Source organism: Cricetulus griseus, chromosome 2, assembly GCF_003668045.3.
Source record: "Cricetulus griseus strain 17A/GY chromosome 2, alternate assembly CriGri-PICRH-1.0, whole genome shotgun sequence".
Lineage (NCBI taxonomy): Eukaryota > Metazoa > Chordata > Mammalia > Rodentia > Cricetidae > Cricetulus > Cricetulus griseus.
The window spans coordinates 122,878,181-122,905,793 of record NC_048595.1 but is presented as its reverse complement, the minus strand read 5'-3'; the positions used below and the strand labels follow the sequence as shown (position 1 = coordinate 122,905,793).

The 27,613-nt window shown below is 37.1% G+C and overlaps 1 protein-coding gene across 4 annotated transcripts in view; it reads left to right on the top strand.

Moving 5' to 3' along the window:
- The first annotated feature begins 233 nt into the window (after positions 1-233).
- LOC100754734 (cytochrome P450 7B1) overlaps positions 234-27,613 on the top strand; it is a 155,815-nt gene continuing 128,435 nt past the window's right edge. Inside the window, exons 1-2 of one of the 4 annotated variants that reach the window (XM_035439956.1) lie at positions 241-352; positions 1,632-1,669. In XM_035439956.1, the coding sequence (XP_035295847.1) occupies positions 248-352; positions 1,632-1,669 (143 nt within the window). In that variant the 5' untranslated portion in view covers positions 241-247. Of the gene's footprint in view, positions 353-1,412; positions 1,670-27,613 lie in introns of those variants that run through there. The other 3 variants (XM_027403483.2, XM_035439955.1, XM_035439957.1) reach the window with 3 other exon arrangements.

Genomic DNA, 27,613 nt, shown 5'->3' with positions numbered 1-27,613 from the left:
GCAGCATTTAGAGAAATGCCTGGTACTTTTTAACTCATTGAAAAACAATGCATTCTTAGAAAAGCCTAGCTCCCAAGTAAAACATGTTATCTAAGCCATATCTTTGCACAGTCATATTTAGTTTAAAAGATGCTGAGAAGTCTGGCAAACATAGTTCACAACCAAGAATATGACTCATGACCCCACATGTTAGTGAGAAGTCTGTTGTTGGAGATTTATTTAGACTATTTTTAACAATAGTTTTAGGATGCTTGGTATCAGGAACACAAGGCTCCAGGTCCTGAGGCAATGGAGGAGCATGAGAAATGTCTGGTTTCTGAAGATGAGAACAGAACTGTTTCTGAGAAGCAGAGTGAGTGTTTTTATTGCTGCCCTTTGATGGAATTGGCTAAGGATATCTGAAAGTCAAAATCGGGAACAAGAACTCAGATTTATTAAAGTCACTTTGGAATCAAGGTGGCCCAGATTCGTGATGAGGAGACACTTTATAAAAATTAAATTACAGGTGTGGGGGCTCACATTCATAATTTCAAGAAGTATGAAGCTGAGGCATGTGGTGATAGAATAGATTCTCTGATTGTCAGCTGGAAGCTTGAACCCCAGTGTCTCTCTTTGGGCATTTATTTGTCATGTTACAGAGGCAGGAAGATCTGAAGTTCAGGTCAGTCTTGTCTACATCACAAGATCCTGTCTGGAAACAACAACAACTAATACTTCATTTTAATATTTAACATAATAAGGAGGATGAACCTCTTGTTAAAAAAAGGAAGCAGAGAGGGAGGTATTTGACTTTCCCCCTTTTTATTTGGTAAGAATGAGCCAGAGAGCCATTGACAAAGCAGGTGAGAGTGGGGCACTCACACCATAGGTAATGGGGGGTTCAATACTAGCCCTTCTACTAACCGGAAGTAAGGCTTTCAACAAGATATTTTATCTCTGAGGATAGGAGTTGTGGATGATTTTTAAAATTTTCCATGGCTTTCCTTAGATGGGAAGCAAATAAAACTTTTTTTTCACCCCAAAGTTATTGTTCTCCAACAATGTGGGAAATCCCGAGGTGAATGCAAAACAGAATAGCTATAGAGTCTGTCTTTGAAGACTTCACAGTTATGTTAGGAACACAGGCAATGAATTGAGTCTTCCAAGTTCACACTTCCCTGCTCAACAAACCAAGATTGCTTACTGCTTGTATTCCTCAGTTTTACATACTTTGTTTCTTTCACACAAACTCCTAAGTTTGGGCTTTGTATTGAGTGAGGAATTGAAACTATAGGTGCTAATTAGCCTAGGAAATTCCTTCCTTATTTCTCTCAATGTTTAGTCTTCTCATTCTGAGCAATGAATACTAGTTGACTGACTAATGCATGAGTGTATTGTTAGCTACTGGTTATGCATCATGAATAAAAGGTCATTGGCTGATAGCACATGGCCTTTGAGTCTCTACTTTAGATGTTACAGTCTGCTGTTGTTAGAAAAGTTCCTTTTCCTCTAAAAGCCAGAAGTTATAAAGAAGTAGGCCTTTTAACATCTAGTAGCTATTGGCCCTGCCTCAAGGGAAAAGGGAATGTGGGCAAGTGGAGGATTTTAGATAAAGATTGTGTGATTCTGGACTGACTTCAGCATTTTCCCAGGTTTGTGGACATTGCATTAAAGTAAGACCTCCACACAGGTTTGTACATTTTTCTCCATCCTTTATCCATTGTCAGGCTATGTGTGAGCTTCTAGGCAAAGCAGGACACTGGTAGAGTTACAGTTTTGTCTATGAACCAATGTATACTGAGAGGAATATGATAGTTGAGGGAGACCATGGAGGATGGCGATAATTGATCAAGGAGGGGAAGGTGAGAAATGGGGAGAGGAGGGCAAGTGGGGGAGATAGTCAGAACACACTAGAAAATCTAAGTTCCTGGGGCTAATGCACTGAAGTTCTATTGACACCTGAGGCTGGTTTGCTCTTCACCTGGGATGCTAAGCACATCCCCTTCATGCCTATGCTGTTTCCAGTGGGGTTTCTGTTGCATAGGACCGTATTATGCTGATTCGGGTAGATGATAAAAAGAAAACCAAGAGGTTGTGAGCTAATGGGAAGCCTTCTAGTCTCTAAAAGAGAGACTCTCAGGTCTCACAGTTTGTCACAGTTACTATTAAAGCATATCTGATTTTCTAAATACTGCCTATGTCCAAGTCCGGAGATTGTGATTCAGTTTCTAGGGAACATGGTTTTATTTTCAAAACTTCAGCTGAGTTGAGAAGAGCAAAGTAAAACCCCCAACTAAAAGTATTAACCTCTTTCAAATGATTTAGAAGCTCTGAACTAAATGACCAGTGAACATCTAGATTATCACTGCATGCTACTGGGGAGGGGTGGAGAGAAGGACGATATGTTCACTTTTTCCCAGGGCAACTTTTCTAGCTCCAGTGCCTATCCTCTTTGCAGAGTATAAGGAGCGAGACATACAGACTGTGGGCTCATCCACCCTGGCACGTGTTGATGCTGGTGCACAGGCCACCATGAACAAACTGAAGCATGGCTGCCCCCTTGGAGGGCAGTGGGACTTTTATTTGTGTTGTTGTTTAAGGTTTATTATAGTGGGTATATTGGCTTTTGGTTTATGGTTCAATAGTTTTATTCTTTATAGTAGATAAACATTTTCTTGCAAATTAAGGCTTCTGAAACAATAAGTGTATAAAGTATGACACTCTTAATAGGCGTTTAAAGCCTGACAGTAGACTGTACTGAATAGAACTTTGTTCCATGTGTCAAAGTCACTCAGTCCTTTTTCCCACTTCCTAGGTCTGATATTCAGAGTCGGTTCCTCACCTGCTTTATGTGTTGGATCTGCAGTGAAAAAACTGGGGAATTTTGTGTTGAAGTTCTAAGGTCCACTACAATTCCTGAACTCTGAAACTTCAATGACATTTCTTTTTGACCCCCCCAAAAATATTTTTCAGATGGGTAAAATTTCTTCAAATTTTTATTAAGAATTTTTATTAAGAGAAATTCTATGAAGAATTATTTAATTGTGAGAACCGAACAACAAAAAAAGATGAAGCAAAATGGTGAGAACACTGGGGCTCGTCAGCTGTTCTGCTGGCTGAATTTGCTGGGAAAGCTTGAGTGAGGCACTGATGCCTGACCCAGCGTTTTCAGGGTGAGCCTTCTTCAAACAAAGCATGTTCCAGCAGCAAGTGCATGCTTGGCTGGCGGTAGGGAATGAAGGTGGAAGCAGACAGAATATGGGAATAGGAAAGTGAAGATTATATCTGAGGGAGAAAATGTGAAAAAAAAACAATTTTTGTAAGCCCAATACTAGAAATACACCAGAAAAGAAAACTGCAAAGGAATTGCCCTCTCAAAATGAATAATATCTTATTGTATACCTCCTATGTTTAACTATTGGGCCTATCTGTCTAACACTAGAGAAATGTCTAAAAAACAAACATTATTCATCAGTAATTTCAACAAAGAATAATGAAACAGAAAAATAAGGTGTTTGGGGAGCAAAAATACTGCAGGATTTTGGGGTTAATTTTATTCCTAAGATTGATGCATGAACCATTGTCTAAAGGTGACTGGATGAAGCTGAGTGTTCATATAGAACATGAGAAATAGTTTCTTATAAAAAATAACGAACTACTTTTGTGTCTGCTTCTAATCTGAAGCATAGGACTTTAGAACACACAGTGTCACTGCATGAGTTTACTAGTAAAGCACATGGAAACTTGCTAAAGGAACTTACTCTTTCTTGTGTGTGCCTTATTGTCTTAAACTAATTTGATCTAAGTAGCAATGATTCTCTTTCAATTTCTTCACATGTAAGTTATTATCAGTGTGACAGAAATTCTAGAATTTGGGGGAGGGGTGGCAATTTTTGGTCAGCATGAATAAAATTTATCACTAAACCTATAACTGTAGAGAAGTCAAGTCAGAAAAATATAGTATAGGCTCTCATTATCAGGTAGGCTTATTTTTATGTCACATAAAAGTAATTTATATATAGCCCAGCTCCTATTTAGACTTAAGAGCTTAGTAAATGATTATCTTAGATAGGATAACATTGCAATCATGATATTGTTATTAGTGCATGAAAACAACAACCACAAAACAAACCACAATGGTGGGTTTCAGAGTCCCAATTAGGGTAACTGCCATCCTAGATGAATTGCATAAGCTGAGTGTGTATGTTCAATGTTAGCATTTATAACACTTTCAGCAAGCTAAAGACATTTTTCGCATTTGAGGACTTGGAAAGCAACTCAGAATCTCAACTTTGGAATGGGCTTGCCTTTCTTATTTCCTGCTTCCTCCTCGTATACTCTGTATTCTCCAGTACTGTGGGTTATCACCACAAGCAGTCTGAAGACAGCACTGGATACAGTTCACACAAGGTCTCGGGAAGAAGATGGGACTCACATCTTCAAGCATATGGAGTGCTGAAATTTGGGGGAACAAACCAAAATGTTAATCTGAAGTCTTATTTAGGAAACAAAACTTGTGTGACTAGAAATAGACCATGTCCTAAATATATTCTGGTGTGTGTGCATTCTGGTGCATAACAAATGTCACTGAGTAAGGCTTTAGGGGTCAGCCCAGCACAGCATGTTTTTCCAGAGAATGTGTCTTCCATTCCTGGAAATTATTAGACTTCTCATATTTGAGAACTTCAAATCTTTTCTACCTGAGTCACAAAATTTATATTTTCAGTTCTTTGAAGAAATGGGTATTCAGTTTAAGGTAATCCTCCATATTTATTTATGATTGATAAATAAAAAAATGTATATGGGAGCTGGAGAGATGGCTTGGCAGTTTAGATTGATAGAGGACTCAGGTTTGGTTCTAAACATCCACCCGGTACCTCTTTTTAGCCCATATTCCTGACTATGGTTGCTTTTATGTTTTAAATTGTTTTCTTATAAATTCATTCAGGGCTGGAAAGATAGATCAGTGATTAACAGCACTTTGTGCTCTTGCAGAGGACCTGGGTTCTGTTCCTAGTGCCCTTATAGCAGCTCACAGCCATCTGTAACTGCAATTCTATGTAACTTTACGCCCTCTTGTGGCATGTGAAGAGAGGATATGCATGGGTGCACATGTATAGAATACAAGCTCTCATATATGTAAGATAAAATAAATAATTTTAAAACACTGTGTATTTGATGCCACACAATGATGTTACATCTGTGTAACCTTTTCAACACCCATGCTATTTAACATGTCCATTGCATTTATGACGATGCTCCAGGTATTTAATTTAATAATATTTAAGGATGTCCATAATAAATTTCAAGCATATATAGTTCACTAGTATTAAATATTGCTAATAAGCTATATATTACACTTTGTAGAAATTACTCATTTTATAATTGAAAGTCTGTACTCTTTGGCCACCATTTCCCCACCTTCCAGCCCCTAGCAATCTGCATCTCAGCTATTTAAAACGTTATGCACCTTTGCTCTTATCCAATGTTTGTCTTTCAGTATCCTTCTTTTTGCTCTCAGTCTAATGTTCAAGTTCATTTATATAATATACACAAGAGTCCCTTCTTTATAAAAGGGCAACGTTTTGCTGTTTGCATAGACTGTGTGTTGTGAACCGTGTTGCTGAGAATGGAGATGCATGTTTATTTTTTTTTGTTGTATTTAAAGTTTTAAACAATATATTCTGACCACTTTTTCCTCCTCCTCAACTCCTCCCAGATCTCTTCACCTCCCTGCCTTCCCAACTTCATATTCTCTCTGTGTGTCTAAAGAAAAAAGAAAACAAGAAATATCAAACCGATTACTTTTTAAATAATTTTAATGAGGGTATGTGGTATATAAACGGAGAGCAGTCACATAGACGTGTGGAGCCAGGGATGGACTTCAGATCTTTTTAAACTACTCTCCACCTTATTTTTTGAGACAGCATTTCTACTGAACCTAGAGCTCACCAGTTGCTAGAGTAGCTGACCAGTAAGGACCAAGAATGTTGCCATCTCCAACTCCCAGTGCTGGGGTTATAGGGTGGGGCTGCCACCCAAAGCTCCTTCACATGACAGGGGAGCTCCAAACTCACATCCTCAAGCTTGTGCGAATGATTTACTGACTGAAGAATCTCTACATGCCCATCTCCACCACATTTAATAAAAGGGCTGGTCTTGTACATTATAAATCGGTGGGAGCATAAGCACTCTGAACATTAGTAGTCCCGTTCTTTTAAGTTTTGATTATGTGTCAGCCTGTGTACCAGGTCCCACTCTCAACTGAACACACTCTGGGAAGCTGGTTTCCTTTTCTTGCCCTCACAGAGGGAGCTTGTCTATTGAGCCAGTCTGTGGTGCTTAAGGCCACTCCCACTGAGCAGCTGAGTTGGGATTCAAAGTCTCCAACTTATTCGCAAACCCTATATTCTTCTCACTTCTCAGGCTGTTTGACTGGTAAAGACAGAATGGCTTGGCTCTTGTTGGGCCAATGCTTCAGCGCTAAGCTTGGAACTCTATAAAATGTGCTCACTTCTGGGACTCGGGCTTGTCAACATCCTGCAAGCAAGTGAGCTGGAGCCCTGGCGGATCTCCCACAGAAAATGCTGGAAATCCCCATGGCACTTCTGACTCAGAGCTGCATTTCTGAAGCCATGAATTTTTAAACACAACGTCAGCAAAGCTGACTCTCAAAGTTCCTAGAAACTGCGCTGCCCTCCAGCCCAGAAAGTGCTGGGAAGACTCAGTTTCTCTAGTGTCCAGAAACAGAAAGAGAAACAGCAATTCCAAAAGTACAGAGAAAAGGAGCACCGGGGTCTCTGTGGTTTCATTTATGAAGTATGGATATGAATTTGCTGTCACAGAGGTCCTTTCCCAGCTGTATTTTATTATGAAGAACCCACAATGAAGCAGATTGTTAGATGCCGGTGGTAGAGTACGCTTTCCACATTTATTTCTTCAGCACTCAGCAGGCTCCTGTTTACCACGTGACAGTGGGATACAGGAACCAAGGCCTTCATTCTTCACTTTTTCCTCCCCTCCTTCATAGATTTCCAAACTTTCCTAGCACCTAGACATTCCGCTTCCAAAATAAGTCTTGATATTAAACAATGGCTGAATGTTTATTCTAAGTTTTGGATGAAGGACCTTAAGTCAGTATTTTTTATGTTAGCTGTATTTATATATTGAAATTTTTTCTTAAATGTGAAATTTAAAGATTTCCCCCACTAATGACAATTTAACAAGTATTTATCTTATGGTGCTTCACTCTTTTTGGACACTCTATTTATTGTACTGATATTATAATATATATATAATCAGGAGAAAGTAGTCACAAGTTTCTAAGGAAAGGGGGTTAGATAGAAAGTTTTAGCAGAGATACCTTTAAAAGTCTGTTATTCAGTGTTGAGATTATAACATACACAGATTTGACTATATTTCATGCATAAACTCTACACTAAATATCATACATCTATTCTACAGTTAGCTCTATATGAAAAAAAAATTTTGCTTCATTTTATTTTATTGAATTAGTATTTGACAATTGAATCTGGTTACTCTCTGTCCCCATCCTCTCTTACCTCTCTTCCACCTCTATCAACTTTCCCTTCCCTATTCATCACTTTTCAAAGTTTGTAACTTTTTGGGTTTGTTTTACCATCTATTTAGTTTAACCAGGGCCATCTCTATGATCATTGGATTGGGATTATCTGTTAGAACCTGGTGAAGGTCACCAATGCCTGCACAATTAAAAATGACCACACTCTTTAAGGAACCCTAGGCCCTTCCTCCATCTGGGTCTGGCTGTTGTTGGGTCTATTCTTGTGCAGAGTCAGCAGAGTTGCAGTTGCTGAGAATTCTGCCTTGTTTTTAAAGAAGAAAGCATGTCTCACACTCCAAATCTGTTCTCTTGGACCTAAAACTGAATTTACCTAAACTTAACTAAGAAAGAAAGCTTTCCATTTAGGTTTTAAAAAATGAAATTTGCAAATTTGGACATTTATGAAAATACAGTTCACTGGTGAGATACCGTGGAAGTCAGTTTTTCCTAGGTACCGGCATTGAAGCCACCAGATATCGAGTATAGAGGATGGCAGAATGGTGCCACTGTGTAGAGCCAGAGTCAGTGTGGAACAGAAGGTCGTAGGAGTAAGGTTATGTTTAGACAACATGACACTGATATGGACCTCCAAGAGGAATCAGCTAAAACATGGTTGCCACCAGACATCCAGGAGCCCATGAATCAACTAATGATGACTGGCACCGAATGTACAGAAAAAACTATACAGTCATATTATCCATTCTATAACTACTTCTGACTACTCTGTGTGGGTTTTCTATGGCCTTAAGTCACAAACCTTTTCCTTTGTTTTTGCCTCTGTCAGTCTGCCTGTAGGCCAATGTGCCAGGTTTTTTTTTTGTTTGTTTTTTTGTTTGTTTGTGTTTGTGTGTGTGTGTGTGTGTGTGTGTGTGTGTTTGTATCCTTGTATGTGTGGGCTGCTTGTACAAGTATGTTCCCAAGTGCCTAAAAGGAGACTGATTGCTTTTACCCAGTTAATTAAAGTATGTCTTATCTGTCTAGGACTCCTCACATACTCTTCAATCTCGCAGCACCCCTGACTCTCTTATTTCCACTGTGTCACGGTTTGCACCTCACAGTCTTCAAATGATAACCTATGGGTCAGCATAACCCATCTTCTGTACCTCATTTTTTCAGTGTGCAGTCTAGGAAAGGTGTTCTTATATGTAAATATTTGCAACTAATTTGATGACCAAGGGCAGTGAACTACAAGTGAAGTAATCCACTGAAGGAATTTCATTCTTTCTTTCTCTCTCTCTCTCTCTCTCTCTCTCTCTCTCTCTCTCTGTCTCATTAATTTCAGGTGTATTAATTAAACCTACACCACAGAATAAAGAATTGTAGTAAATTATTATACTTTATGTATCATCAGTGAGAGATATGTGGCAGTACAATTCCTTCCTTCCTTTATATACAAACATCAACATACTATAATCACTTTTGTTCCTTATTTTGCAAACCCAGAAATACACAATATCCAAATGTTAGCCATCCACTGTCTAAGAGGAAAAGCTACCAGACAATAGTAGGGCTTATAGGAGAGAGTAAATGGGGTGCTAAGGAAAATATGTTTTTATTAGAGAGTGGGAAGAAATGAAATGTTCTTTCACTAGCTATGCGAATGGAATCCTTCAGAACTGGTCAATTTTCCTATCTTCCAGCAAAAAGTTGTCATTCTCTGTTCAAATGGAGCAAAAAGTCAACACATGCATTGAAACATGGTAAATGTATGCACAGATAGACATGCACACAACACAAGCATACACCTGCTGGATGGCCTATTCTGAGGGAAACATGTCTGAATCTAAAACCTGGGTGACTGTGAGCTAACTGTTTGAATCTCAGAGGTCTTCCCTGTGGTGCTGATTGTTCCCAGAGATGCTGTGGAAAGGACAAAAAAAAAGCTAGCGAGCTCCATTCCTCCTTCTCCTAGAAACTACACCTTTGTCTATGTCCTTCCTAACTCCTCCATTGTTCCAGAATCCTCTGCAGAAAAACAGGCCATTCCTGGACTCTCTCTGTTTATAACTCCCTCTAGGAAACCTAACCTCTGGAATCTGATCACATCACTTGGCTCTTCCACTAAAACCCTGCAGGATGTCATGCTACCGTGACAAAGGTAGATAACTGTAGATATACTGGGACTGAGCTCCTGCAACTCCATCACCAGCAGCCCTCATTTGCTTCTTTTATCTTGCCACTTTCTGTCTGTGGTGTAGCTGGACTCATATCCTCCAGTCCTTCAGTACTGAATCGACTCCTACCTGTTAGCCAGTTTATCTTAAGCATTTAAACGTGCTCATAAACTTAATGGCTTCTCATTTTTCAGCGGTTTGCATTACTGCCGGGCAAACAATTCCAGTATTGAAACAATTCCCAAACTGTGAGACCATCCGAGGATCTTAAAAACACTATTTGTAGATGGAGTTCATCTAGTTTGCACAGCTATTACAACGCTACAAGCCTATTCATTATGCCTACATTTTAGACAAGCTATTTGTAGTTTATTCAATATACCACTTCAATTATAGGCATTCGTGTCTTCCTGTTGCTCTTAGAAGAGAGTGTTAATCCTACACTGGGATACAAGTACTTTCAGAAGCTTCAATTCCTCCTTTGCCTCTCTTTTCATAGGGCTTTGGCTATAATGGCCTCTTTGTTACTTGGATGCATTCAACTGACCTCCTCCTCTACTTGTGACTGGCATTTGGTTGCCACTTTTTCAGGACTAGTTCACACTTGGAATCCAGAGAGACATTTAAATGTCACCATAATTATTCATTATTATTCATCACCCTTTCTCAAATTCTCTCCTCTCTCTGCAAAATGAACCCACCTCATTTTTCTTTAGAATTTAGCTTTCTGCAGTTTGTGTTTTTGCAAGGCTCTTGTCTGTTTATAGTAACTATAAAGTAACATTAAGAAGGCAAGAGTCTTAATTTTAATGTTGCCATCCCCTAAACCATCCAGACACCATTCATTTTGAATAAATGGGCAAATGTTGCCATGAAGGGTAATTGTATGCAGGAGATGGTCACTTTCCCTCTAAGTGAGCATTTTATGTGTACTTGGTTTTTAGGGAAATCTGGTTGATACATAAGGGAAGCCATTTTTTATTTGGGAAACAACAGGAGCTTATATTGATAGTAAATACCATTAGCTGTTTCAAACTGAGAATCATTAGCTGTTTCAAACATAATCTGTGTGCCATAAATAAATTAGAAATTTAATAAATTCTCTCACAGTGATAACTGAGACATTTTTCTCTAAAAAACATTATTATAATTTTTAGGGGAAGCTGCTGTCAGGCTTTCAAAATCATGAACATTGTCTTCATTTTAAAGGATGTTAAACACTTAAAATGACTGAACTCTGATGAATTTTCAATAAAATTCATCTCTTTAAAATTTGAGTAAAACCTAAAATTTCTAATGCTTAAAGACCTTAATATTTGGATGCCATTTTTGCATTCCCCTTTAAATTTCAGACTATTAATTGCATTGTACTTTCCCTTTTACTTATTTATTGATTGATTGATTCATTCATTCATTCGTTTTCTAGACAGATTGTCAAGCCTAGGCTATCCAGGAGCTCACTATGTAATCAAGGATGATCTCGAGCATCTGATCTTCCTGTCTTTATTCCTGACTGGGACTACAAGTGTTTGTCACCATTCCACCATTTGTAGAATGCTAGGAATTGAACTCAGGGCTTTAGACATGCTAGTTAAGTGCTTTACTAACTAATCAATATTGTTAGCCATTCTTCTCACCCATCCCTTTGTTTCTGTATTTTTATCTATGTGTGTGGAGGCAAGAAATCTATGTCATGTATCTTTCTCAATTTTTCTCCACATTATATTTTTGGCACAGCATTTTCTTTCACTCTTCCTAAAGATAAAGGACATGACTGGCCAACAAAGCCCAGGGATTACCCTGTCTCTACTTCTCCATGGTGAGATTGACACACACACATATATATATATATATATATATATATATATATATATATATATGTGTGTGTTCATATATATATTTCCATGGGGTCAATGTTTTAAATATATACATATATTTATATATATATAGAGAGAGAAGGACATAAGGCTTCAAATTTTCAAATACCATAGCATGTAAATTCGCATGGAGAACACTAGAAAAATATCCTTCCTTGAATCTCATTCAGTATCTCTTACCACCTATACCATATCCCATATGTCTTCCCTCATTACAAAAATATCTTAAGTCATTAGAACTCAGTGGGTAGCAAAGATACACTGGAGAGAAGCTCATAATTAATATAAACCTCTTGGGGATACTTTAGGATTCAACTTGATTTACACACACACACACACACACACACACACACACACACTTGATTTTAACAGAATTTGGACAATGCATTTAACTATGAAGACACATTCCAAAGTTTGCAGCCATAGTGATAGAAGATCCTCTCTGTAATTTTTACATAATTTCAGGTGTCTTCTGTTAATGACCCAACTAGAACACTGATTTTTCTTAAAGTATCTGGAAATTTATACTTAAGCTCCCTTTTCTCCTGTCTAGTGTACATCATGGATCAGGTAGTGGCATCTGCTGGCAATGAATGATATTGCCTTCTAATTCTGTAGGTGGTGGGACTGTTCATCACAACTCATCCCAGGTAGCAGAATGTTTTATTTTTCCAAAGCATATGTATATGTAAAACAATAAGTAACAAAATGGGGGTGACAATTATTTTGTATGGTATAACACAGGAAGGAAGGAGAGAATGAGCTTGAGATGATTAAGCCTCCAAGTTACTATGTTCTTTCATACACTATTAGTAGTGAAGGATCAGGGAGTTTCACACACAGGGCAAGGTTCCCAAACTAGTGTAGGTGAGGCTCAAAATAAAATCCCAATCCTAGAAACTAGTCGGGATGACTTCATGCTTGACGTAGATAAACTATTTAGAAGGCAATAAACACATTAGATAGCAATTTAGAGACTATTTAGATAGCAATAAATATTTTAATGTTTCACCACTTATATATACCTTCAGTTCTTCTGAAGAACAATTCTCCTACATACATCAAAAGTCTGAAAAGAGTTGAATGTGGGTAATAAAGACCAATAATCCTAGAACACACAAGATTGGGGCTGGAGGATTATGAGTTCAGGTCCAGTCTGTGCTATATGAGGCTATTTCAAAACATCAAGGTCAACGAAAAACCAAATGAAACTAAAAAACCAGCTTAAAGGCATGCATGCTATTTGACCAAGCAATGACAATGCTAGTTAGTAACTTATCCTTGGAAAACAAACATAGATGTTCTTAAAGATCTATTAAAATACAGTTATCTCATCTCTCTGTGTATATATGATGTCTATTATTGTATTTAATAAATAATGAAAATAAGGTATCTAATATTACTAGTGTCAAGGGGTTTTCATGTTATAATCCATCCCTAAATTGTAATTATATTTATCCCCTAAAAATACAGCAATATATGATGGAATGAAAAATGTTTATATTATTAAGGAAAAGATGTGTTAACAATACTATAAGGTATCATTTTGGGGGTAACACTCTTTACATGCATATGTGAGTTGTCTGAGTTTATATAGAAGATGAACCAAAATGATTATCTCACATTGATTTTTCCCACATCTCTATTTTCATCTATTGTCTGTCTACAATAAAAACACACTACTATTCAATTTTAAACTGATTTATTTATTTTAAAGGTTTATTTTGTTTTGTGTGTATGAATGTTTTGCTTACATGTATACCTGCGCAGTAGATGCACGCCTGTGCACATGGAAGCCATAAGTCAACACTGCATCCAATAGAACTGGAATTACAGATGGTTGTGAGCTGGCATGTGGGTACTGGGGAACTGAGCTCAATGGAAAATGCTCTTAACTACTGAGTCATCTTTATAGCCCCACAAACTAATATATCTTTTAAGGAATATTTAAGGAATATATATATATATATATATATGTATATATATATACATATATATATATATATGGAGAGAGAGAGAGAGAGAGAGAGAGAGAGAGAGAGAGAGAGAGAGAGAGAAACAATCACCACTGGGGGTTCTGGCTAAAAAGAGACCTGTGGGAACAAAATTGGATTGAAACCACTCTAAGGTAGCAAGAAGGCCAATGGCATAAGGGGGTCAGGCTGTCACGCTGCACAGGAACAGTCTGGAAGCATGTGAATCACTTATGTCAGACTTGTCTGAGAAGGGTTCAGCCATGCTATCTCGAGAGTAGCACCAGGATTTAAATCGCCTTTGTACTCAGGAAGCCAGAAGAGAGCACAAAACAAAAATTAGGTTTGGTTCTAAGAAATGTGTACTAGCCTGAGGAAGAAAGTGATCATGTTCAATTAGGAGTAAATCACTAAGCCTCTGGATTCTTCATTTCCCTTTGGTGATATTCCAGTCTTCATTCTGTCACCTGCCTCTGCACTGAAAAGTTACAGAATCATTTTTCTAATAGTTGAAGTGCAGTCTATAGTATATTAACCATTGCTTAAGGCTACTTGTGTGCTTGGAACAAGATGGAGAACAAACAAAACTAAGCCAACAGATGGAGCCAAGATCTTATTTACCTATTTTTCCTTTAGGAAGCAAAGAACTATTGAAGGGAACAGAGGGCCATACGGACTCAGTTTTAGACAGTGTGGCACTGATAAGGATCTCTGGTATGAATCAGCTAAAACATAGCACACACTCGACATCTGGGGAACCTAGGGCAAGTGGTGATGTAATCTGATATATAACTAATCTTGGCAGCATGCCACTTTTTGAACGCTTTTTTTTTTTTTTAAAGCAATATGGCCTTTGCCTTGGTCAGTCTTCCTGAGTGTGTCTGCTTGTTGGCCTGTGTGCATAATTCTGTGTAGCCTCTATGTGGTTCTGCATCTGTCCTTATACCTATCTATGTGCAGCATGCGTGTGCCAAAGTATGCTTGTGTGTCTGGTAGAATCTGCCTGCCTAGTAGTCTACATCTCAGTAAATAAAGTAGTGTATTCACCACGTGTCCACAGCTTCTCTCCAGTTCTTGGTCTCCCAAGCCTGTCATGACCCTCTTCCTTTCCTAACTACTATGACTTCAAATGTCTCTTTAAATTGAGATTATTTGCAACATACAAGTGTTTCCAACCTCGGAAAAAGTTTGAGGCTGTAAAGCTTGGAAAGAAAAGACCAATGAACTAAGAGTCAGTCAATTCTCTAATACGCTGGTGCTCTCAAATCTTGGTGTCATTGACTAAAGAGTGAGATAAAGATAGGATGTCCATCCTATCACACAAGGAATCACATATATCTCTAGACCTCATGTTATGTCTCCCCTCTTATCTGCCCTCCCCTAAATAAGGAACTGTGGAGAGGAACTGAAAACACAGAAGGCTTGGCTGAGGATGGCATGACTCTTTTTGTCTCTGCCCAGAGCATCTGTACAGATGCCTAAAAGTCTGGAGGGGGGCACTTTTTAAATAAATAAAAAGTCTAGGGAGAATTTTAGCATTTTTTATTTACCAAGTTCATTCAAGAACTGTTAAATAAATAGTTTTGTGCTTGACATTTTTCAAAGACTTGGGTAAATAAAATTTAAAATTCCCTTCTGTCAGAAAACTTTATAGCATCCCTTATTTTATATTACTGTACACTGAATCTCTTCATTTTTCCTTCCTTTTCTACTTTGCTTTTAAGAAAAAATACTTTGGTGGTAGTGTGTATGTGTGTGTGTGATATAATGATAGATATGACATATAAATGCTAGAAACCACTGGACTGGTGTAGGAGACAGAATTGTGTCTGAATGGCAGGTACAACCTATCAACCTTTTTCTATTGCCATTGCCTCCACTTTATCCAGTTTGCCAATATCATTTACATGAATTTCTATTAACACATTTTTCTTATTTCCCCCTTGTATTTTCTGCACTAAAATCAGGGATCTACTTAAAATTCAAGTTAAAGAATGTCTTTATTTTCTGAATTTATATATCTAAAGTCTAACTACAAATCCATGTAACTCAGTATTATAATTGTATATCTATCATTCCCTCTGACTTCATTGGAGTCGAAGTTTATTCATCAATAATCTAAGGGGATTAGCATTGAGGCTGCAGAGAGTAGGTCTTCAACAGCATTTGTTAGAAAAATGAACGTTGTCATTTTGGAGGTCATATTTAGTTGAAGTGATGAGCACAGATAAAATTTAGATATAGTAGATGCTCAGTGGGTGATTTATTGAGTTAACGGATAAAATCTACATGTAGGGATATGATGGGGGATGGCTTTCTGTATATATGATTCTCTTATTGGTTGATGAATAAAAGGTTTATGACCAATTGAGGCAGGAAGATGGCTGGGACTAGGAGACGAGGAGAATTCTGGGAAAGGTAGGCAGAGAGAGGAGCCTTAAGAGACGCCATGTAGCCGCCAAAGTAGAAAATAGGCAGGAGAGAGGTGGAGAGAGGAAGTGATGGGGAGGAATCTAGGCAAGTGGATTTGCCAGCCGACTCAGAGCAAGTCAGATGTGCCATACCTAGGAGAAGTAACAGGCCCACATGGCAGAACATAGATTTAAAAAAATATATGGGTTAATTAAGTTATAAGGCTAGTTAAAAACAAGCCTAAGCTAAAAGCAAAGCTTTCTCTGTGTCATTATTTTAGAGGCTGTCAAATCCAAAGATAGTCTAACAAGAAAGGTTGCTATAGGTATTTAATAGCACAAGGTCTTGAAGAGATGAGAATGAAAACTGAGCCAGTCCTTCGGTCTTTTTAGTCTAGCAGTCATCTCTGGGTCCCCAGAAGAACTGAGTTGAGGTAAGAATGGCAGACATGGGTTCTAATTGTAAAGTGCTGTGTCCAAGGGGTCCCTGCAAGCCTAAGCCATGACCTCCGTTCATCCTTTGGCAGGTTTTTGGCTCGACCCTCTCAGTAGCTTCACATGTCTCCCCGTTCAATATTCTCTTTATATTTCTCTAGTACATATTTGGCTGCTTAAGTACCTTTGTAAGCAATATCCAGTTTATTTTATATTGCAACTTCATGAAACAGATAAAATTTGTATTCACATCTTACAGGTCAGGTTTGTATAATATTATGTACACCATAAACATATATTTGTAATAAATAATATAGCATATAATTTAATATGTAAACACTTATGTTATATAATTGTTATATTAATATATTTGAAGCAAATAATGCACAGCTGTATTAATTTAACTTAGCATACTTTACACTGAGAAAACTATAATAATAGGATTTTCATAAATGTATTACAAAATTGTATTTTAATGTAGATTTACAAATACAGATTCAGGTTGAAGATATGCAAAAGGACATTACTAATTTAAGGTTATAAGCATGCCATTTACTCTCCTTTGTGTTTCTAGAGAGTTGTGACAAACACAAAGGGAATTTAGAAAAATATAGAACATTGGTTACTTTGGGGTCCTTTTCTAAATTCTTATGCTCTTAGTAATATTAATGAAATAATAATGTTTCTGAGAATTTGTTTTTATAATAAAAACATTTCTCCTGGCTCATGGTAAGAAGTTCTTTTTCTAAATACTGACTGTAAAAATGCAATTTAATTGAATGATAACTCAAATATAACTAGTTACTGTTTGTTTTAATTATCAAATACAAGTACATTTAATATCAGCACTTGAGTGTTCACAGTCATTAGGAGCAAATGGTTGTAAAATATATTTAGTATGTTTTCTAAAGGAGTGATGGTATAATGTAAGGAATTGACAGTGTCTCTTGCATTATTCCCAATGCAACCGTCTGAATGGATTTTTCTTGTGACTAAAGAAACTGGAAGAAAAAAATGCTTTTCTCTCTGGAGACCAGCACTCTGCGACCTCAACCATATTATCATTTCTGGAGTTGAGTTGCAGGAATGCTAGACATATCATAAAAGAGGGTCTACACTGGAGATTTAATGAAAGACCTAGATATACATACTCATTAAAGAATTTTTATTCTCACCTCCAAAACACTTCCTTTCTTTTTAATTTAACATAGGCCGAATGGGAGAATTTAAATACATTTGGACTTTTTAGTTGAGAGAAGTACCCCTTAATATCAAATAGATTAAAAAAGCATGAGTTGAATAGTTGACTCAAGGGCTTTCACTAAACTGGCCATGAATGCTGAAACCATCTGTTTTTCTGGACGTTGTCAGGGTGAGTGTGGCAGAGGCAGCTGTTTGCAAAGGGACGCTTTGGATGATGAACCAGCCCATTGTTTCTAAGCAATTCACTTGCATTCAGAGGCTCTACCCAAGCGTACTATAGAGCAATCAAAATCAAACTATTGTTTGTACCAATCATATTGATCTGAAAAGAACGTGGTGGGATGACCCCATTGTAGATGCAAATAGTTGTTCTGAGCAGCTGTATGCTGGCCAATATGTACCTCAGTAGGAAACAGGCTTGGAAGCTAGAGGGCTCTCTGCACCCTACTGGGGGAGGAAAAAAGATTACACCAGATTGAACTGCAGTTAAAGGGGCTGGAGGGAATGAAGACACAGGTCTTTTGGTATTAGTGGTAATTTTCTTTCACATGCACAAAAAAGTCAATATTTACTCTATGGTGGCAAAGCTACTTTTGTATAAAAGCTCTCTGCAAACTATGGTTACAGACATCCTTTAAAATTAATGGCTTAAAACTATCACGAAGTAGTGATTTGCTTTCATTTCGAATGTCAGGTCCTGACTAGGTTTACAAATTTAAAAAACTCACAATCTTAGCTTATCAGAAAGTTTTCATGCACTATTTAAAGTGTTACAATTATGTATAATTCTGAAAATGTAGAAACAATCTTGATATTGCAATATTTGCATGAATATTAAAAAGGATAGTTTTTGCCTATGCAGAAAGCAAATGGAAAGAGACAAATGAAAATTATACAGTTACGTTTTTTTAAATAATCGTAACACATTGTTCTATCCATTAACATTTCAGACTTTTGGTTGTCCTTGTCACTTCATTGTGTGCATACTAATATCTTCTCATATAAAATTTAATCTGTTGAACAAAATGAAGGAATTAGTATTTGTAAGACATCTTTCATTAAGCAATTAACGAATCTCTCCAACAAATCTAAAAAAGCATATGTGTTTATATTTAACAATTACTTCTATGGTCTACCTGTTATAACATGCATACATTTTGTGTTTCTTGGGATATTACCATATCTCAATTTAATCAATTATACTATAGAATCCTAACAAAAATGTGTTAAGGCTGTTTCTTTGCTAAAATTGCAACCATTTATGGACTTTATAAGTATTCCATGGTTCAGATTTAAAAGTTAAAAATCCCTCAAGTAGATGTATTTGTCTATGGATGGAATTTTGTTTCATATTACAGTGAAATTCAGACAGCTGAGTGGAGGTGAGACAATTCATAGGCTCTGGTTGTATGCATAGAAAAAGACTGACTGCAAACATGAGGAGGCCTACCGCTTCTGTCAAGTGTTTAGGGGCCGTGATAAGATTTTAATTTGTGTGCTTCTAAAGAAGATATCTAGTTTAGCTTCTTTCCATGGCTTCAGTAATTATTTCTGAGCCACAGTTTAATTAGCTGCCTGCATCTCTTTGTTTGAATACACAGTTGCCTCAGTGCCACTGTGATCCCATTGTGGGGCAGAGCCTGAGATGGTGACAGCATTATACTTTGGGCTGGATTGTAAGAACCTATCTTTAAAAACAAAAGAAATTAAAGAGAAAAAAGCAGTTAACAGGAAAGGTAACAAATAACTTTGTTAATTAGAGTTAACTAACTATTAATGGCTCACTTTTGGTAATTTTTTCTGAGTTTATTTATTGGGAGAAATATATTAAATTGTTCTTTTCGAATAGCCAGGTGTTCATATTTCTCAGTATTAATAGAAAGAGTATAACATTCTAAAGGAAAATATTAAAATGATTTAGGAAATTAATGACCTTTTTAAATGTGCTAAATATAGTAATATGGAAGCTTAACCTATGGACCCCAGACTGATAGCTGGGAAACCAGTGTAGGACTGATCCAGATCCCCTGAAAGATGATGTCAGTGAGGAGGCCTCGGAAATCTATGGGGCCTCTGGTAGTAGATCAGTAAGCATACGAATGTGCTTTGGGAGCCCACTCCACATAGTGGGATACTCTCTCTGCCTAGACACATGTGGGAGGGCCTAGGCCCTGCTCCAAATGATATAACAGACTCTGAAGATTCTCCATGAAGGCCTCACCCTCCCTTGGGAGCAGTAATGGTAGGGGGTCGGGGGGCGGGAGAGGGAACTGGGATTGACATGTAAAACAAGATTGTTTCTAATTTAAATAAAAAATGGGGAAAAAGAAGAGCAAACAAATATAAGCAGCAAAAATGAAAAACAAAACAAAAAAAGACTTGAAGATGTGGTCTTCCCTAGAGATAAACACACCAATTGGTTGCCTGGTGTCAAATGGTTAGTCCTGAAAACATACATACAAATAACATTGTACAGACTGAGCAGGTTATAGCTAGGAATATATATGTACACAGATATATATATATATATATATATATCACTTAAAGAGAAAAGAGGCCATGAATTTGAAGGAGAGCAGGGAGGGCTTGGAGGAGGAAAGGAAATCATTATCTAAGAAATAAAAATGTAAAAATTTTAATTATACAATATAGTGTATGAAATTCACTTTAGATAAAAAAGTTATTTGTCAGCATGGAACTATTTAAAAAGACTAGTGAAGTTTGCAAATGCACAAAGTTTGCAAGTGCTCTTTTGCAGGATCAAGTATTAAGTAGTTCAAAATAACAGTGCACGAATTTGCATGGGTTTCTGTGAGGAAACCTTAGAAATCTATGGGACTTCCTGTAGAATCCCAGTATTTATCCCTAGCGTAAGTGTGGACTTTGGGAGCCCATCCATATAGAGGAATACTCCCTGAGCCAAGACACACAGGGGTGGGCCTAGGCCCTACCCCCAAAGGATACGAAAGACTATGATGACACCCTATGGAAGACCTCACTATCCAGAGGGAGCAGAAAAGATATTTGACAGATAAGGTTTTAGTTGGGGGGGTGGGTAGGGAAGGATGGGTGGGAGAAGGGAACTAGAATTGTCATGTAAAACAATCCTGTTTCTAATTCAAATAAAAAAAGTTGGAAAAACAGTGCACAAATGTTTGGAATTGTAACATCCAATTGAAGATTTTTTTCTTTAATGAATATCTGATCATTAGTTTTGGCTTGATCTCTTTTGATCAGATATTAAAATACCTACTACACCTGTTTTCTTCTTGATTCCATTTGCTTGGAACATCATTTACCATTCTTTTTCACTAAGGTGGGTATCCATCCTTAGTGGTGAGCTATGTTTCTTAGAGGCAGCAGAAGTGTGGGTCCTATTTTCTCCTTCCTCCCTTCCTCCCTCCCTCCTTCCCTCCCTCCCTCTCTCCCTCCCTCCTTCTTTCCTTCCTTCTTTCCTTAGTTCCTTCCTTCTCTGCCTCCCTCCCTCCCCCCTCCCTCCCTCCCCCTCCCTCCCTCCCTCCCTCCCTTCCTCCTTCCTTTCTACATTTCTGGAATAGTCTCTATTAAGCAGCTCTGGCTGTGTCTATTTGTTGAGAAACATATTTGTTGCACAAACTCAAGGCAGAACTATTCTAAGGTATAAAAACAGGAAATAAACATGAAACATGAAAAGCATGCTTGAGATAAAGGCATTAACATCATATAATATTTTTAAATACTCAAATATTATTTGTCAATTTAGGATAACTATTTATACATCTGAAAGTTACCAATGTTCTTAGAAATTTTATTTTAAGCAACATAGTACATGTCAATCATAATTTCTATTGTAAAAAGTTAGTATAGCTATAATTCAGTTAAGTTGAGCTCATAATTTTGTTTTTCACAATCATTGCTCTTACATGAGAGCAATGATAATAATCTATGTTATCAGGAAATCTGTGTAAAATTAGGAAGTTTCTATTAATTAGCCACTTTATTAAATGTCTACTGAGATTTAGTTAGAGATTTTCTTCAGCTTGCAGAGAACTGACCTCAATATTATTGACTCTTTCTACCCCATAAACATGAAATACATTTCTTCATTTATTTAACTCTTTAATTTCTCCTATCAGAATCTTATAGACTTGCAAATAGATCCTATAAATATTTTGTAGGATTATTAGGTGTCTCATTTTGGGTACTAATTATTTGTGGTTTTTGTTCAAAAATTAACATTTCATTTATTTGTTGAAAATTTTGACTTTATGTGTTAATGTTGTATTGGCTTCATGCTTCAGGAGTTCTTTGTTCAATTTTCTGGGATTTCTTTATAGTCATGACCTAATATCCTGAGGTTTTATCATGATGGATATTGGGTTTTTTCAAGTGTTTTATTCTATCAACTAATGCTATAATGTGATTTGGAGGATGGACTATACTTTTTGTCAATAAAACTTATTCATTGACAATTTCATTCAGGTACATAAAGCATTCTGTTGCTCTCACTCCAGTCTCTCTTATCTCCTTCCCACACCCTCAATGATTTCTCCTCCCAATAAAACCTTTTTCTACATTCTTGTTTTGTGTCCTCTACTGAGTTTAACTAGGGCCATCTACATGACCTTGGGTTTAGAAGTATCCATCAGAGTTTCCTGGGATCACCAGTTATTTTAAATTGAAAGGTGATGATTCTTTCTCTTCCAGAATCTACCAGTGGCCAATATTTCAACAAGGTTGTGTGTATAAGGCCCCACGAGCCCTTTCCTGGGCATAATATTAGTCTTGTGCAGGTTCAGTATAGGCAACTACAGCATCTAGACTTTCATTATTGCAATAGTTGTGTCATTACCAAGAGAATCTCCCAATCATTCAGATCTTAATTACTCCTGTGTATATTATTCCTTAGCTCTTCTGTGATATTCCCTGAGTCTTAGAGAAAGAGGTTTAAATCTCCTATTTAGGGATTAATTAGTTCTCACTAATTCTCAGCTCCTGGAGCAGCCATGGGTCTCTGAATTCACTGCTTTTCACTAAAGAGAAAAACATTTTTAATTAAAGTTGAGAATATCATTTCTTTGTGGGTATAATTATAGATCTGTACAAGGCAATTTGATTCTATGTTAATTTAGCTAAATAATAGTACTAAGCTCCCCTACTAAGATCTATGATATCCCTGTCATGTGTTTTTACCCACGTTTATAGTACCAGGCATGAATAATAATAATTTCCTGTGGAGTGTGCCTTGAATCCAAGCAGAGAGTGGTTGGTTACACCTATAATAGTCACGCCGTTATTGTGCAAGTTGGTGCATAGTTCATAGTGCTTACAGCTTGCAAAATTACTGATGCCTTTTTTCCCTGACAGCCTTCATAACACCTTCCACCACTATGACAAACAGCTAGCGGGGATGTTTATGATGTATATGTATGCATTTATGTGGTGTACACATTCATCCGAGTTCAGAGGCCAGAGGAAGACACTAGTGGTCCTGCTTGTTCTAACACTTTTGTGACAAGGTCCCTCATTAAACCTGGAGCAAGGATGATGACCAAGATGTACCAGTGAACCCCCTGTTTCTATCCCCAGCAGCACTGGGCTTACCACCATGTGTGTGGCCACACCCAGGTTTTTAGATGGATACTGTAGATTTGAACTCAAGTCCTCATGCTTCCACAGCAATGTTCTTACTTATTGAGATATTTCCTCAGTACATTTTAATGAGTTTCTTATTGGCCTATTTCATGTAAATTATCAAATTTCTGGGAAGGTGGGTGCCAGTAAAATGATTCAGTGGATAAAACAATTTCATCTCAACCTGATGGCATAAGTTTAATCCCAGGAATGTATATTAGAGTGGAAGAAGAGAAATGACTCCACAATAGTCCTCTCATCTCCAGATGTGTTCTATGGCTTGTGCATTATCATGCATGCACACATCATAATACATATGCACAATAATAACTGTCAGGACATAGTCCAAGAATGGAATTTTGCAAGAGGAATTCTGAGTGATTTTTGGGAAACTCCAAGGAAAGAGGACATCAGTCTTGTGACCTCAATTTCTTCAAAAACACAGAAATGCTCTTGGAATGTGCTTTTGTGCCCCTCCCAGGTGTAGTGGATAGGAATGAATTTACTTTAGATTATTCAACTGGTTATTGGTATTTATTTATATGTCTCTATGGAAAAGCTTGTTTTTGTAGCTTGTCCTTATGACTGTACAATTTATTCATGTGACTCTTTTTAACCTTCAGAGTATAAATTTTCTGATGCTCTCAATAAAGTTATTTATTACATGAGACTTTAGTTTGCCACATTTTAGGCTCTATTCTCCCACATCTCACTGCCTTTAAAGCAACAAACAACAATAAATTAAATTTAAGACATTGTATGAATTCATAATATTTGTATATCATTTTTATAGGATTCATTGTCCACAGAACTGTAGTGATAAAGTCTTTACCCCTTTTTTAACACAGATAAATTATCTAAGATAGATAAATTTTAATTTTCTCTCATGTTCTTAGCATGGAAAAGCGTATCAAATTTATTTGTATTTCTAACATGCCAGTTTTTAATCTTATTAATTATGTTTATTGTTGCCCCTTTTTAAATTAAATTTATTGCTACTCTAAATGATTTGTTCTGCATCTTTTGTGTATAGATTCTTTAACTCTTCTTCTAACCCTCTGACAATTAATATTTTTGATTATAAGTTTTCTTTAGGATTATATGCTTTTGTTTGTTTGTGTTTGATTTTTTTGTTTATTTGCTTATTTGTTTTGGGGGGCAAGAGCCTTTCCATACAGCCTTGGCTGGGTTGGTACTCACTATATAGACTAGGCAAGCTTCAAACTTACAGAGATCCACCTGCCCCTGCCTTCCAAGTGCTGATAACATGTGGCTTGGGATATATGCTTTTATTGCTACATTTTTTTCTATTAGCTATTGTATTTTCTAAAATTTTGATGCATTATATTTTTGCTTGTTTCTTTTGGTTGGTTTGGTTTTCTTGGTTCTTTGTTTGTTTGTGACAGGATTTCTCTATGCAACAGCTCTGCCTGTCCTGGAACTCACTTTGTAGACCAGGCTGGCCTTGAACTCATAGAGGTACACTTGCCTCTGCCTCCTGAGTGCTGGGATTAAAAGCGTGCATGCCCAGCTATGTTTCTGATGTTTAAGTGCTTTCTCCTTGTCCACTGTACTATTTAAGTCTATTTAATTCTCACATAATCCAGGGAATCTTCTGGCTTCCTTTCTGATATTTATTTTTGTTAATTGAATTGTAGCTTGGCAAAGCATGAGTTTTTAAAAGTTCGTTAAGGCATATTTTATTGCTCATTGTGGGATCCATCTTGGTTTGTTTACCCTGTGACCTTGAAAAGTGTGTTTTACTGTTTCTTTTTAGCACTTTCCTTTTTTATGGAGTTCCTTGGGGTTCAGTTTTTCTTTTATTACCATATGTTATCCACATAAAATAATGAGAAAAACAGAGTAATAGTGCTTATTGTGCAGATTTAAGCCAATTTATTCTGCACTGATAAGTCAGTTATTTTCATGGGTGAAAGGGAGACTCTTTGAATTAGAGAGTTTCTTGGTAGATCAAAAAGGTAATTTCTAGTGTATTTTTTGAGCTTCACTTAGACTTTCAAAGTAACCAATTTAAAATAAAACTTTTGCCAAATATGTGTATTTGGGGATAGAATAGTCTGGTCTCCTTACGTACAGCTTATTACTTTAAAAATAAATATGCAAATGGGGCATGGTGGCACCGGATTTTAATCCCAGACACCCAGGAGCCAGAAGCAAGCAGATCTCTGTGAGTTCAAAGTTAGCCTGGTTTACATAATGAGCACCAGGCCAGCCAAGGACACATAGCTCTTGCCTCAAAAATAAATAAAGAAATACATGGATTTTTAGGAAACAAGCAAGTTTTATAAATTAACAATTTACTGATATGTTTAGAGAGACTGGTTTAGAGAATCTATTGTCCTAAAATATTTCTTTTTTTTTCCTTGGTGGAAAACAGATTTACTTTATGATACCCATCAACTTAATGACTGGACAACCTATGATTATATAAGATACAACTTGCCATGACAACAGTTAGTGCTTTTCTGTAGTGAACAGGGAGTGAAAAGATTGTATAAACCAGAGGAACAGGGAGTTTTCTGTGAGAGTCTGATCTCTGTAAGTGTAACAGAAACTATTACCCATGAAGTCTCCCCACCGTGGTTGCCTAAACATGAACTGAACAAGGATGACACTAATAGACTTGCTAATGTGGGTGGGTGAAAGCTCAAATGATCTCAGCCATAGACAACAATTACAGGTGACCAAGACAGGCTGAGAGTGGGAGAAAGAGTCTTCCCCACGGAATAGCACACCAGTTGGTATTGGTACTCAATACCAAATGGTCGTCCTTCAATTAAAGAAAAAGATGCCATGAATTTGAAAGAAAGCACAGCAAGGGAATACATAGGAAAGTTTGGACAGAGGAAAGGAAAGAGGGGAAATATTGTAATTACAATATCAAAGATGAAATTTATTTAAAAATAAAAGGATATACTTATCCAATAACTTGATAGTATGTTGTAGAAGTGTTCTGAACATCCCTGTCATGATATAATGTAAAATACACATTTTTAATTGAATCATTATTGATTATAGGCAGCTGGAGCTCTGTGAAGATGTGTTTGTGTCTCTTCTTGAATTCATGTTGTAGCTTAATCCTTGAAACGTTATTAAGATAAGTGTCCACTGAAGGGTGATTGTTACAAGATCTCTCTTTGCCTCTAAAAATGGGTTAATGCTTTATTGAAAGGCCAGGGGGACCTGAGTAGACTTTTCTTGTCCTTTTCCTTATGTATCCCTTCTAATTGTGATCTTGGAACATTCAAAGTAGCATCTGGGAAGCAGAACCTGAGACTTCATTAGACACCAAACTTTTTAAAGCCTTGTTTTCAGATCTCCCACTCCTCTGAGCTGTGGTGAAATATGTTTCTGTTCTTTACAAATTGCTCATCTCAGTCTGCTTCTCTGTGTAGCAGCAGTAACAGGACAAAGATTTGGTGATAAAGCACACTGCTTAATGCTTGCCCAAATACATTATGATGGCTATTGACAGGAAAATTAAACCTTATTATTTGCTGTACTTCCTAACCACATGGTAAATGCATTTATTTATTCAGTACATAAAGAGGTATGTACTATGAAACAAAAACATTTTCTATAGTCCTTTTATCTGTAACCCTTTAGAGTAGGGGTGGAGTTCACCTACCTTAAGCTTTGTTGAGGGAGTGACTTTTAACTCTTGACTTCAAACTGAGCAGAAACTTCCAGGTACCTCTGTTACCTTCAAGCTTTAAGGTATTTGCACATGAGCTGGCTTCTTAGGTGTGAATTGGGAGATAGTCACATGGATAGTAGAGACCTAGATATGCATATATGGAGGACTGCTGGAAATCAAACCCTTCTTTTAAATCTAGTTTGTTTCTGTGGAAGTTATTGTGAGCATGCCCTGAAAGTAAAATAATGGGTCAGAGGGTCATCTCTTTTATTTATTCTTATGTAGGTATCCAAAGTCCCTCTGGGGGCTGAAGAGACAGTTCTGCAGTTAAGAATTTAGTTCCCAGCATTCATGCCCAGTGTTCATAACTCCAGCTGCAGAGGATCCAGCACCAACTCTGGCCTCTGTAGGGACTCACACACGTGTGTGCATATACATACACAGACTTCCACACATACACAATGTTAGACCCTAAGTTAAACCTGTAAGCCCCACCTGCCCAAGGACAAGGTAACATCCTAACCTCTGGGACTCTGAGAGTTACAATTCTTGGAACATAACAAAAAATTCTCATAGGAAAGTGTGGTGGCCTATCGATTTTGCCAATATAAGCCCCCCCAACCAGTGTCTTAGAGCCATTCAGGTAGGAAGGTTTTCAGGTGATTATCCTGACCAAATTCCATCTTGGTCAGTATTTAACATTTTAATAAAAGTTTTCTTAAATTGAGCCAAAACAGTGGAACTGATTTTTTCTGCCAAGTTTCAGGA